The sequence below is a fragment of the Solanum stenotomum genome, chromosome 3 (genome assembly GCF_019186545.1).
Source record: "Solanum stenotomum isolate F172 chromosome 3, ASM1918654v1, whole genome shotgun sequence".
Taxonomy (NCBI): Eukaryota; Viridiplantae; Streptophyta; class Magnoliopsida; order Solanales; family Solanaceae; genus Solanum; species Solanum stenotomum.
This window is the reverse complement of record NC_064284.1, coordinates 66,440,725-66,455,836: the sequence shown is the minus strand read 5'-3', so window position 1 is coordinate 66,455,836 and position 15,112 is coordinate 66,440,725. Positions and strand designations below refer to the sequence as shown.

The following is a 15,112-nucleotide window of genomic DNA, read 5'->3' as shown; positions in this document are numbered from 1 at the left end:
CCGCTGAGTTAAGAAAGCCAGGCCAAGGGTTCGCTTGGGGCCAGAAATGGTCTCCGGGTGCCGGTCCCGCCCAGGGTGTAGGCTCGGGGCGTGACACGAACTCCGATGATGAAGAAGACTCAAATGAGGTAACTCTTATTGACCTAAAAAATGATCTAGATACTCTTCATGTCAAAAAATTGAGGAAACTTGCTGCTCTTCTTATTGACTCAGTTGTTGAGCGAACTGCTGAAAACTTGTTGCTGGATGAGAAAATAAGTATGCGTGAAAATGAGAACTCCACTCTTATAGCTCAAATGTTTGAGATGAGAATAAGAATAGGGATCTTAGAAACCTGTGCCCCTGAGACTAGTGGGGAACCTGGTCCCTCAGCAGATGGGAAAAGAAAACTTAGTATCTTTGAGGAAGAGCTGGAAGGAAAGCTAAAGGATTCTGAGTCTAAACTTACTGAATCCCTTGAAATAAATTCCCAACTTAGAAAGGACTTGAGCAGGATCAAGGAGGATTTAAGTCATTCCTTAAATGGGTAGACTCCTCTAGGATGCTGTTTAATCTGGCAAATCAGGGTTTCAATGGAAAAAGAGGGTTGGATGCAAGCCAATAGAGCCCCCTTTCAATCTCCATAGTGAGTATGTGTTTGTATATGATAATCTCTTGTGTACTCATTACGGTCGAAATGGTCACTTGAAAGATAAGTGTGAAAGTCTGAAAGGGGTCAAAGATAACCATATAAAATTTGTCAAATGTATAAACAATGACAAAAAAGAAAAAAAGGGACCTGGTCCTCGTCATCATTTCAGCAAGAACACCTTGCCTCCCTGGACATGAAGGTTTCTTATCAAGCCCTTTGATGATTATTGGGAACTCCGACTGAAGTGTGTTCCAAAATCTAACAATTAACTCTTATGCAGAAGAGAGGGAGGAGTCAGTGCTGGTACATGGACAGCGGATGCTTAAGGCACATGACTGGAGACACTTCCAACTTCCTCTCTTTGCAAGCACATCAGGGTGGTGGTGTGTCTTTTGGTGGTGGAAAGAAGGGTGCGATATTTGGTATTGGCAGAATTGGGAGGTTTGCTGAAAACTCTATAAACAATGTGCATTATGTGCAAGGTTTAAAATTCAATCTGCTGAGTATATCTCAAATATGTGACAAGGGGAATGAAGTATCTTTCATGGTTGACAAATGCTTGGTCACAAATTGCTTAACACAAAGAGTTGTTATGTCTGCTACTAGAGTCGAGAACATATATGTTGTTGATCTTGATTCCATAGAAGAAGATGACCTGTCATGCTTAAGTGCACAAGCTGATGATGCTGATCTATGGCATAGACAACTGGGTCTGTGAGTAATTCCTTGATGAACAAACTTGTTGCAGGGGACCTGGTCCGCGGATTGCCAAGACTAAAGTTTGCAAATGACAAAGTCTACGATGCTTGTGCTAAAGGGAAACAGACTAAATCATCATTCAAAGCCAAGAAGGGAATGAGTACATCAAGACCTCTGGAGCTGCTACACATGGACTTATGTGGACCTATCAGAATTCAAAGCAGGGGAGGTAAGAGATTTATTCTTGTCATTGTTGATGACTTTTCCAGGTTTACGTGGAACTTGTTCCTGCGTACTAAAGATGAGACAACTGCAATCTTGATCACCTTTGCCAAAGCTATTCAAGTGAAGTTGAACTGCAAAATAGCTAGTGTCAGATCAGATTATGGCACAGAGTTTGAAAACTCTCAGCTAGAAGGCTTTTGTGCAGAACATGGAATAAACCACAACTTCTCAGCACCAAGAACCCCTCAGCAAAATGGGGTTGTTGAAAGAAAGAACAGAACCTTGGTGGAAATTTCCAGAACCATGTTGATTGACTCTGGGCTTGCTATGAATTTCTGGGCTGAAGCTGTCAATACTGCATGCTATGTGACTAATAGGTGCTTCATCAGATCTGTCATTAAGAAGACCCTCTATGAGCTGTTGAACAACAAAAACCCTCAATTGCACATCTCAGGCCTTTTGGTTGCAAGTGCTTTGTGTTGAACAATGGAAAGGATGACCTAGGGAAATTTGAAGCTAGAAGTGATGAGGGTGTATTTGTAACATCCAGCAATTTGAAATAACTATGAAAAAGCTTGAAATTGGAAATAGTCATTTTTGGAAAAAATTCAAAATCTGGAAATTTGGTTAAGTGTGGGAAATCAGTGAGTTTTGGCCAAATTTGAGCAGTCATAACTCTTAGCTCAATATGATTTAGGAGTAGTTCCAGTTATGATTGCGAAGCTTGTGGAATGATCTTTCCAACGCCACTGATTTTGCTCGATTCCGAGTTCGTATGAGCGAGTTATGCCCTTTTGAAAGTTGGGCAGTTGGCAGGGAATCCGACCGGAAATTTTAAGGGCATTTTGGCCTTTTCCCTAGCTATTTCTTTTGGGGTTATATTGTTGCGTTAGGCTGATTTTTGGATCATTTTGTCCCATTTTAAAGAGTGAGAGCTAGGGCTTGAGAGTGAACAGGAGAAGAAGAGGAGAAAAAGAAGATCAAGCAAGGATTTTCGTCAAGGATCGTCGTGGATATCGTTGGGGGTGATCCCTACTAGGTATGTGAGTTCTTAGTGTGGGGTTGATACTTTCCCCCACACGCCAAACTCGTTTTATTTCCGAGAAAATCTTGGTTGGGTTGTTGAAAGTTCTTGTTGGTTTAGTACATGATTTGATTGTGTTTTTGAGTTGAATCTCTTGTATGTTGAGGGATTTTATGATCCTTAGTGTTTAGAGTTGAAACCCTTGAAGTTAGGGTGGTTTAGAGTTGGAAAAAGGAGGGAAAAAAGTCGAGTTTTTTGGGGAAAGGGGTGGCGCGTCGCGCCTGCTAGCGCACCCCAAAAGAGCTTTTGAGCTTTCTCCCTTGGGGCGCCGCGCCTAGCAGAGCGCCAGCAGGTCCCTTCTGAGCTTCAAGGGCTAGTGCTCCGCGCCTTGCAGAGCGCCAAGGACGCCAAGTTCCCCCATTCTTTTCATACTTTCTCATGCATGTTCCTTGGTATTGTACCTATGTTTCCTAGTTGTTTCCAACACTTCAAGGTACTTCTAAACGTCAAGAACTCATCCAAAAACGTGTGATCATACACCTTGAATCCATAATCCAATTCAAGGCGAGTTAGTATCAAGTTAAGGTGAAGTTAGAGTCAAGTCAAGCAAAGTTAAGAAGTAAGTTCAAGCAAGTCTCTAAAGCTTTTCAAGAGTTGTTATTAAACGTTTTACCTTCGTTTTAAGGCTCAAGTTTCAAGTCGAGTAAAGAGTATAGAGTTCAAGCTAAGTAAAGAGTCTCAAGTTTCAAGTTAAGTCAAGAGCATAAAATCGAGACTATTTCTCAAAGGTTATGAGGGAACTATGTATTTCCCAAAGAAGTTTCTAAATGTTTTTACATTTGAGTAAGAGAGGAACGTCTATTCCAAGAGAGCCTTTGGGCTAGATTTTGAGCAATTATCTCAAACTAAAGAAAAATGTGTTTAAAACAATTATGAGCCAAAGTATATTTTTGGGAGTAGTCTTGAGCACCGAGTTGGGGACACAAGTTCATATTAACTCAACTCTCCATAAGAACCATGCGGCGAACATGGGATTTTCTCGGGTCATACTTTTTATATGATCACGAAAGTTAAGCTAGTGGATCCACTTAGTAAAGATAGCTTCCTATATCACGGCCAGGTATAGGATGGTCCTTGGGCAATGTGACGTAAAACGTTGTACCACCACTAGGGCTCATAGTGGTGGTGGTTGTCGGTTAAAGAATCTCCCACTAAAGTTATATTACTTTTATATAAGAAAAGTTGAGTTTGTTATTGTTTTATCATTAACGAGCTAAGTTGTTTACACTATTTTGCAAGCTTTATATATTGCATGTGTCTTATTGCTTTATATATTGAGTTCAGTTATTCATAAGTCGAACAAAGCCAAGGTAAGTGTTCTCTTGTACTCTTTTCAAGCTTAAGTTAAGGTTTAGCTTTCTATCTCGCATACTCATACATTCAATGTACTGATGCCAGTTGGCCTGCATCTTATGACGAGGCAGATACAGGTACCCCGGATTAGCATCCTGCACGTCGTTGATCCAGCTGAGCACTCCAGAGTCAGTGGTGAGCCTCATTGCATTCCAGATGACTCAATTATTTTGTGTTCTTAGTTTTGTTTTATTAGGGTGTTGCGGGGTCTGTCCCAACATCCATTTCAGTATTTTAGAGGCTTCATAGACAGTTAGTCAGTTAGTTTTGAGTCTCTTATCTATGTATATATGTAAATATTCTATTTTGAGATTCGAGTTGCCTTTGTGGCCAGATTTTATAAGTTAAGTTGTTTTGTAACCTTGCATTTGCATTGAGTTATTCTGTTGAGTTAGGTTTCCGCTGAGTTAAGAAATCTAGGCCAAGGGTTCTCTTGGGGCCAGAAATGGTCTCCGGGTGCCGGTCCCGCCCAAGGTGTAGGCTCGGGGCGTGGCAATATTTGTCGGTTATTCATCGACAAGCAAGGCATACAAAGTGTTCAACAAAAGAACCCTTTGTGTTGAGGAAAGTATGCATGTCAAGTTTGATGAATCAGGAACACTAAATGACCACGGTGAAGACTATGAGTTTGAAGAGTAGACAGGCCAGCAGAGAAATGATCAAACTTCACAAATTGAAAGTGCTATGAGTTTGTTGTTACCTTATGGAGAGTTGTTAGAGTTGTTGAAAGTGCTTTTGAGTTGAGTGATGAAGCAATTGAAGCACAAATTGAAGAAATTGTTTGTCAATTTGAAGAATTGAAAGAAGAAAATAAAAGATTGATGGATAGTGTTGTTGAGAAAGATAAACAAATTGAAATACTTCAACAAGAATTGGATCAATACAAAAAATCAACTTACTAGAGATGCAACTAGAATTTTATCTTGTTTTGAGGTACTATTTTTATAATTTATATATATATATATAAATCAATCGATAGAAACTTTAAGTTATCTGAACAAGTAATAATTCATATTAAAAATTTCCCAAAAAGCAGATTGAACATGAAAAATAAGTTCATATTAAGTATGGGTCCAACGTCAATTGATACTCTTGATCTTATGCATATTTTCATTTTAATTTAGGATTCTTGTAATAAAATATATAAATATCAAGCGTGAATAAACTATTTGTCAGGTTGGTACCCCAAGTGGTATATATTGTTAAAACTGTGCAGTAATGAATAAAGAGCTACAACACATGAATCAATACGCATCTGGTAAAAACAATACTACTAGGTGAGGGGACTCTAAAACACATCAGAAAATGATAACAACAAGGCAATTCTCGGTATAATCATCACAGCAGAATGTACAACACATGTGAAACAGATACACTCATCCTACCAGATAGAAGATGCTCCTGCAATAACACTCAGCTAATTAGTAGCAGCCAAAGGAAGTCAAAGCAAAGAATGATTTTTCTTTCCTTCGAGACTCCGGGATAAAGACACAATTTTTATGAAAAATTGTTAAAAAAAATTCAATTCATGTTAACCAAAAACAATGTTCCCTTCTTTTTCTGATATTTTTATAACAGATTAATTCAATGAATTAGAATGAATCAACTAATGGATGGTCTATATCTTTTAGACTATAGCTAATGGATACTCTTAAATCATAATTGTAACTATATAGACTATGATTCCATACCAGATTTTTTTTAAAGAATACACAAAAAGAATCGTTAACACCAAGTCAATTTACGTACAATCATAACTGTAGAAGCTACATCACATATGCATCAGTTACTCATCTGGTAATAACAATACTACTAGGAAAGAAGACTCTAATACACATAAGGAAATGATAATGACAACACAATTTCCATCCAATCATTAAAATTTAAAGCACAATATACAACACATATAAAGCAGATACTCATCAGTCCAAAACAGTTAGCTAGGCAAAAACAAATGCCAAGCGGAGTACAAACACACAATAAGAACAGACAACGCCAAGTAAATTTACATACAACCAAAACCGCAGAAGCTACAACACATATGAATCAGATACTCATCTTGTAATAACAATACNAATTAAGCTTTATTCTCACTAAAATAGTCCTGCTCGGCAGTCAAGCCACTTCACTCAATAGAGGTTCTTTGGGGACTTAAAGAACTTAGTTGTCCTTCCTTTCCAATTTACAAGTTCCAAAAATACAAGCTGGAATCGTTATCCATATCTATCTATTTGCCTTCTCAACAATTCTCTGCTCTTGCCAACATTCCGATGCTCCGTTTACTCACCCTGGTCCAAGCACCCAAAGGCAAGCCAAGGTAGATAGTGAGAGATTTTTTCACCTTACAGCCCAAAATGCTGGTAGAATCTGTACGTTAAAAGGTAATAACATTCGAGTCGTTTACAGCTTAATATGCACAAGTCAATATATTTAACCCATGCTCTCAAGTAGCTTCAGCAAGAAAGGCCAGCTAACATGGTCATATGCCTCGAAGTCTAATTTTCACATTGCCCCAGCATCAATAGACTTTATCTTGGATTCCAAGTTCATAATAGCTACTAGCACTCCCACAAAGAAAAGGATTTTGTGATTTAGATACCATTTTGTCTATTATTGCCCTCAACCTTCCATTGAGGATTTTGGCAATAATCTTGTAACTATTGCCAAATAGAATAGAGGTCAAAAGACTCTAATCAACACCCTTTCCTCTTCAGGGATTATAGCAATAAAAATCACAGTTAAGCTACCATCTAGTTTCTCCACCTTAAGGAAATACTTGAAGCTGGTCTTTGAATCTTCCTTAATGATTGGTCAACATCATCTTGATGCCTTTAATGGAGCTAGCAAATCACCCTCTTTGTTACTATGTTCTATTTGCATCTTCGGATGCTTGCTAATGATATTACTTACTTCATTAAGAAAAAAATGATAGGTCAACATATTCAACAAAAAGCCCTTGATGAAACTATCAAATTCCAGAGACTTCGTTTCGTACACTGCTTAGATAGCAAGCCATACATTTTTCTCAGTAAAAGGTCTTTCAACCCAGTCCTCTTCCGCTCCACTTATAATGTATTCCCCAGTTCCTCAACATACCATCCATGCCTTCACTTCTTTGTCTCTCTGAAAACTAAGTTCATATTAAGTATGGGTCCAACATCAATTGATACTTCTTGATCTTATGCATATTTTCATTTTAATTTAGGATTCTTGTAATAAAATATATAAATATCAAGCGTGAATAAACTATATGTCAGGTTGGTACCCCAAGTGGCATAAATTGTCAAAACTGTGCAGTTTATTGCCCACTGAATGAATAAAGAGCTACAACACATATGAATCAATATGCATCTGATAAAAACAATACTACTAGGTGAGGGGACTCTAAAACACATTAGAAAATGATAACAACAAGGCAATTCTCGGTATAATCATCACAGCAGAATGTACAACACATGTGAAACAGATACACTCATCCTACCAGATTGAAGATGCTCCTGCAATAACACTCAGCTAAGTAGCAGCCAAAGGAAGTCAAAGCAAAGAATGATTTTTCTTTCCTTCGAGGTTCTGGGATAAAGATACATTTTTTACGAAAAATTGTTAAAAAAATTCAGTTCATGTTAGCAAAAACCATGTTCCCTTCTTTTTCTGATATTTTTATAACGGATTAATTCAATGAATAACAACGAATCAACTGATTGATGGTCTATCTCTTTTAGATTATAGTTAATGGATACTCTTAATTCATAATTGTAATTATATGGACTATAATTCCATACCAGAATTTTTTTAAAGAACACACAATAAGAATCGATAACACCAAGTCAATTTACGTACAATCATAACTGTAGAAGATACATCACATATGAATCAGTTACTCATCTGGTAATAACAATACTACTAGAAAAGAAGACTCTAATACACATTAGGAAATATTAATGACAGCAGAATTTCCATCCAATCATTAAACCACAATATACAACACATATAAAGCAGATACTCATCCGTCCATAACAGTTAGCTAGGCAAAAACAAAGGCCAAACGGAGTACAACACACAATAAGCCAAGTAAATTTACATACAACCAAAACTGCAGAAGCTACAACACATATGAATCAGATACTCATCTGGTAATAACAATACTACTTGGTGAAGGGACTCTATGTTAATGTCAAAGCAATTTCACGTAGCAGAAGCTACAAGACATATGAATCAGAGCAATTACAATACTATTAGGCGATTGATAATCCTAAGTAATTTCCCATATTGCTAAAACAGCAGAAGGTACAACACACATGAAGCACAACCTGATCTAGTTTTAGCAATAAGAGTATTTGAAGGGGAAGTGAACATACTAGGGTTTCGGGGCGAGCGTTCTTCCGGAGTTTGGCATCAAGTTCAGGACTGTGAGTATTGGTGGCTGACATAACGCAGAAACCAATAATCCCCGGAATGACGCCGCAAACGGTGGCGAATCAGATGAAGAACGGCTTCGATTCCTTCATTCTCCTCACTAACCACCGCCATGTTCCACTCTTCTCCCACAGAATCGACATCGACTTTTCTGATGATTCTCTCAACACCTTTCTTCTGCTATTCTAGAGTAAGCCATTGCAAGGGAGAACTAAAAATGACAAAAATGATCCCTTATATTAGAGGAAGATTCAAAATAGTCCCCAAGTATGAATTGATTGACAAAAGTTAAGATCCAAGTATATTTAGTAATTTATATCTATAAAAAATTTGATGGAAATAATGAAAATAAAAGATCTACATAATTTTAAACATCAAAAAATCTTTAAAAAACAATAAAAAGAAACAAACTATTTAGAGTAAAAAAAAACATCAGAAATTGCACTTCAAAAAAGGTGTATAGTTTTGATTTTGATCGATTTTAGGTGGATTAGAATTGATGTCTTAATACCGATTCTTTGGTCCCAAGCGGACAACTTAGAAGTGAAATGATTGTGCGTATTAGTTGAACCAAGAACCAACTACGCATACAAGAGAATTATGTTGCAAAAAGGGTGGTTTTTTTTTTGTCTCCAACCATACATGCATAAAAAGAGTTCATCAATCAAAACAAACATAACAAACAGTAGTAGTGTTACAATATAAGAGAATGGGCTAGCTACAAAATAGACTTCAGTATAAGCACAGCTGCGACAAATTGCTATATGCCTCCCAATCCAGCAGCGACAAATTGCTATATGCCTCCCAATCTGTCGGTTCTTTGACGAGGTGTATACGATCACATCCTTCAATCTCTTCGATTTCTTCCTTAATTCTCACAGCTGAATCCTCCAGAGATTCTTTCCAGGGCCCAATCAATTTAATCTGTTTCAATGATGGAATATCAGCAAAGCTAAGTGGGATCTCCTCTAGGTGACCACACATTTTTATAACAAGTGTTTCAAGCAAGGGAAATGATTCCTCCGAGGCATCCCACCTTGAGATACCTAACTGCACCAGTTTCAACAACTTAAGTTTATGGAACGTGATATCTCCAAGGCACCACTCTTCTGATTGAGGAAAACACACATCTTGTAATTGGAGATACTCCAGGCTTGGTAGTCCCGCAATGAAGGGAATAACACTTTCTATATGAATTCCTTTAAGTACCAACTTGTTTAAATTTGAAGGCAATTGCAACCCAGATACAATGATGTGGGGCCGCTCAAAGGAAACGCAAAGTATTTGAAGCTGGGTAAGATTCTCCAATGTGAGACAAAAAGAACCTGCAGAATGTCCATCAAATTCGATATAAAGTTGTTGAAGATTAGGACACCTCCTTGATAACACATCCACCCTATCAATTGGAAATCCAACAATTTTCTTTAATATCCTCAAATTTTCCAATTTAGAGGATCCTTCAAAGAGCCCCTGCTTATCAAATTCAGCTTCCCTAATCTCAACATGCCTTAATTTTTCCATTTCCAAAAAAGACACTGGTAACCGTACACCAAAATAAAAATTCTCCACAATTAAAGTTTCTATATGGGGCAGATGTGTTCCTGGATCAAAATAGAATTTATCTGCCCAAACTGCTAGGTACTTCAGCTGATTTAGTGGTTTGAATGTAGCTAACGACAAAAACTCCACAGTGTAAGAACTCAAATCCAAGACTTTAAGAAGTCGCAATTCACTAATCTGACAGAAGGGAATCACATTAATAGATTTTGCTCGATTGGTCGTTATCAATGACCTCAAGTGTTGATGGAAAGGCTTCTGTGTTTTGGAAACCAGAGATGCAAACTTGGAAAACTCTTCACTGAAACTGAAGCTCACTCGACTTCCCTTCCAATCCAAGGGTTGAAACTGGATATATTGGCCCTTCACTGCAAGCATAAACTTTTCTTCTCTATTCTTTTCCAAGCAAAAGTGATGCACAACATCATGAACCTGGCAGTATTTGACTTTACCATTATAACCTTTCTTTGAAACAATTACCACGTTACTGCTAATGAGATCCATCAAGTAACCTTCAGCTTCCTCTTCCATTAATCTCCCAGATTCAGTGTTCTCCACAAATCCTTCAGCAATCCATAAACTTATCAATTTAGATGCTGGAATTCTTGCGTCCGCCGAAAACATTCCCATATAAAGAAGACAAGGCTTTAAACCATCGGGTAAGTTATCAAAACTCAACTGCATAGTCGCCAGACTATATTCTTCGAACTCACTGTCAAGATAGTCATATAAAGCATCTTTCACCTCATTCCACCAAGATTCTTCCATTTTCCTTTTTTTGATTATTCCAGCTACCAAGACAACCACTAGGGGCAGTCCTTTACATTTTTCTGCAACTGCTTGACTCACATATTGTAGTTCAGGCGGGCAATCTTCCTTTTGAAACACTTTTTTCTGCAACAATTGGCAACTCTCTTCTGTTGTGAGGAATGGAAGAGAATAAGGATCAGTATTGTACTTGACTTGCTTACCCACTTCTTCAAGTCGAGTTGTTACGACTATTCTGCTTCTAATTCCAACATCTGGAAAAGAAAGCCTTAAGTCATCCCATACCATACAATCCCACATATCATCCAATACAATGAGATATCTCTTTCCCATTAGTCTTTTCCTCAACATGTCGGCAAGAACGTCATCGTTATCTCCATTGTCTTTGGAACCTGTAACTTGACTAAAAATATCTTGTAATAGCTCTCTCCGATTATATGTTTGAGAAATGATGCACCATGCTCGAACATCAAAGCGAGAAACAATGATGCCATTATTGTACAACTTTCTAGCAATTGTGGTTTTCCCTTGTCCCCCCATGCCTACAATTGGGACGACGTCTAGCTCATTTGTACCTCTAATCAGATAATCAATTAGTTCTTCTGCTTTATTCTCAAAACCCACTACCTCCTCATCAGTCACAGGATTACTATGTCGATCTGGCAGATGTTTAAATGGAGCAGCCACGTAGTGAGGATTAAGAGGAATGTCCGCTGACCACATCTCAGTCATCTCTGCATTAATTTGCTTGATTTCTTTTAAGATTGTAGGAAGTGAGCAAAAAATATGCAAAAAAGCATTATACTGAGCAAGAATAGAGTCAATGGCAACCTCAGCATCATATGCCAAATTGAGGGTACGTCTCTGAAGATCTTTAAGAATTTTATGTTCATGGTGCACCTTTGAGACATCTCTGAAAATGGATGATAGCTCCTTCTCTAAAACGGATGTAAGAGATGATAGCTCTTTCTCCAAATTCCCTAAAAGAGGTTTCATCAGGAAATCTAAATCAGATTTAGATTTCGACATCTCATTCAGTTTCCTTAAAAGAGAATCCAGAAAGCTCAATCCACCAAAGGAGGGGAGCTGGGATGGGGTGAATTTTAAGGATTTATAGTACGTCTCAATTTGTTCCTTCAGATCTTTAGTTTTCTCCAATATCTGTATTGAGCAAAGACTTATTTTGCTAGTGTCATCTTTGTTTATAGATCTAGGAAGAAGCTTTTGAATTACATATAGAACATCACCCGCTATAGCTCCAACCTTTAACAAGACCTCATTCAACCAGTTACCATTAATAACATGATTTGACACATCAGCATCAAGGAAAACCAACAAGAACTCTATTGCCACATCAATATTTTGAGCAGAGATATTATTAGGAAAGTTCTGGAGCTTTTTGTTTTTGAGATACATTAGCAGACTGTGGAGATGATGTGAAAATACTTTTGGTAATTTCTTGTCCTTGAAAGTTTTTGATTGAGTTAACTTTGAAGACTTTAATTCACCATGAAAAATCTTCTTCATTTCCAGCTCCGCAAACACAATCAATGATAATAGATAAGGAGGTTTACTAAAGATGTCATTTTCTTCATTAACTTCATCCTCAGTAACATAATCTAATACGGCCAAACAATATTGTCCCACATTGTTAGTCATGAGCTGAATTCGAGTCTCCAAACATTCCAGCTTCTCATAGTCGACATAACCATTTATCTCTGTGGCATATATGTATTTCAAAAATCTCATTTTCTTTTGAACAATTTTCAGTTTCTTTATAGATCGATGTATTGCAAGTTTTTTTGTGGGATGGCTGGACTTACCCTTTTCCAAGAACATCATCAGTACATCATTTAGAAATTTTTCCAGACAATCCATATATTTCGACAGATCAAAATCATTCAACTCATAATTGTAACTTAAACTGGTATTACCTTCAAAGAATTCCAACAAATGTGATTCTAGCCTTTCCAGATTAAGGTTAGTTTCACATTCATATAGAATAATATCCAATACCCGGTGAAGCATTTTCCCAGTCAATTTGGCACTCTTTGTGAGTTCAACTAAGGAATCAGGCATAAGAACATAATGACACTTTATAAAGGTTCTAAAAACTCTTAGCACCATTTCAAGTTCCTTAATTCGCCATATCTTGGACAAATCCAAATTACCTCCACTCTTGATCCTTCTCAGGTGGTCTAACATTTCCTCAATTTCATTTCCAACCACTTTTTTTTTTTGATAACCGAGAAATCCGTCTGTGACCCGCCATGTGGACCAATCACAGCCGTCTAAACTCGGTGGATAATGGGCGCGCCCCTCTACCCTTCTCCACTTAAATACCGGGCTTCGCTTTGCATGGTGTGGGGCCTGAACTTGCGACCTAAGCCACAAATCCTCCACATTTTCAGCCATTTTCTGTAGAAAATTCCTGCAAGTTCACCAACTTTTGGAATTAGGTTCTTGAAGCTATCTTAATGCTTTTGAAAAGTTACTAGTTTCTGAGCACGTGCTTTGCACGTGTGTTTCATGTGAATTTTTATAGATACATTAGAATGACTGAAATTTCATGAAAATATATATATGTAAATTGTAATGAACAATAAAATGCAACAATCACAAAATAACTATAAAGACTTACGACAATAAAACATTCATAGAAAACTAAATTAAGAAGTCTAATAGAGAAAAAAAAAAGACAAAAAGAAACAGATTTAAGAAAAAATACAAGGTAGACATTATTCTTATAAGACTGATACATATATAGATGAAAAAATAAGTACAAAATTAGTACTTAACTCTCCGAGTTCTTATCAATTCCTTCCATATCCTATCAAAATTCAAGAGTCTTCTTCATCTACTTTAACTATAGAATAAAAATAATAATAGCCTAATAATCTTGGTAGGGATTTCATGAGATAAAGAAGTTGAATTTATATAGATAGAATAGAAGGAATATCAAAAGATACCTTAAAGTGTTAGTTTAAATATTTAGAGGTTATAAATATGAAAAGATGAGAGTTATGAATATTAAGAGTATAAAAGTTGAATAAGTAATTAGAAAATAATAGTAAATAAATGAAGAATAGGAAAAAGAAAATTAAAGTTAGCAAACTACGTAAAAAAAACAACTAAAGTTCTTATCACGTAATTAAGCATCAATGAATTTAAATTTGTGAAGCTAGAGTCATTCTTTAATAATAATCAAGAGGACATTATCAATGTGTGTGTCTCCATTTTGCAGATTTGCACCCTTCAAATTATTAAATTTCGTTATTTATCATAAAGGATAATACTTTATCCACATAAATTATATTAAAGGAAAAAGTTATGAGAAGAGGAAAAGTATAGCAATTTAGGTATAGACTTTTTTTATTTTATTCTTTTTATATATATATATATATATATAATTATATACATATAGATTATAGATGATAAATATTAATAAATTAGATATTTAATTAGGAATTAATCTTAGGAAGTCTAAAAGTCATTTAACATTTTAATTAAACTTATACAATCAAATATTTAAATATTTTATAACAATTTAATTAATAGAAGGGGTAAAATCGTAATTCAACTTTCAACTTTTTTTGTTCATGCTTATAGTACTATACTAATACTAATACTAATATATATATATGATACATCTTTATGTACCATTTACTCTTTTCATATTTACCATTTTACATCTTATTTACCCTTTTCGTATTCTCATGTAACTAACAATTATTATCTCATAAAATCGTCTTTCTTCTTGTTTTCATTTATGAGATAGTAACTATTAATTGAGTGGACCATTTGAGAAATCAACTCTCTAATTATGTATCTATGGGAAAAAGATGACTTACAGTTAGTTAACTAGTATCTTCAATTTCTGATCCAATGATAAATAGGAGCAAAAGAGATGATAATTAATATTGAAAGCAAGTTTGATCATCAAGAGAAAAAACAAACCTTATGAGGTAAAACAGAGAGTAATAATTCTCAGATTTGGATTCCAACAAAGATATATTTCCGAGTTTACATAATAGGTAAAATTAGAAAAAAGTTCTTTGAAATAAAATGGATGAAGGTTTGAAGGTTGAAGGAAGAAGGAATAGTCTTCTTCTCTCTCTCTAATAATTTTTATACCTAACAAGAGATGAATTGTAGTAGCAAGTTGCTTTAGGTGGTATCTGTAAAGTGCCTCAATAATACAAATATATTACTTGTCTTTTTTTCAGGGCTCGTTTGGTTGGGAACAAGTTATTTCTATCATCATACCTAATAGCTCCAATCAAATGTAGGATAAAATAATCCTATATTTTATCTCAAAATTATTATACCTCATACTACACGCCAAACGACTCCGTAGAAAAATCCCCTAAAATTAAATC

At 36.1% G+C, this 15,112-nt stretch overlaps 1 protein-coding gene across 1 annotated transcript; it reads right to left on the bottom strand.

The window, feature by feature from the left end:
- Window positions 1-9,033: 9,033 nt before the first annotated feature.
- Window positions 9,034-14,791, bottom strand: LOC125860176 (putative late blight resistance protein homolog R1B-16). Its single transcript, XM_049540073.1, has 3 exons — window positions 14,691-14,791; window positions 9,210-13,164; window positions 9,034-9,176 (listed from the first exon to the last, which is right to left on the bottom strand). Exons 2-3 carry the CDS (start codon window positions 13,146-13,148, stop codon window positions 9,141-9,143), a joined length of 3,975 nt encoding a protein of 1,324 aa, XP_049396030.1. The 5' UTR covers window positions 13,149-13,164; window positions 14,691-14,791; the 3' UTR covers window positions 9,034-9,140.
- Between the last annotated feature and the right edge of the window lie 321 nt (window positions 14,792-15,112).

Excerpts from the sequence above, each read along its gene's own strand:
- LOC125860176 (XM_049540073.1), bottom strand. The coding sequence starts at position 13,148 with ATGGCTGAAAATGTGGAGGATTTGTGGCTTAGGTCGCAAGTTCAGGCC. Across the intron at positions 9,177-9,209 it reads AAGAACCGACAGATTGGGAG|GCATATAGCAATTTGTCGCA; the intron begins GCATATAGCAAT and ends CTGGATTGGGAG.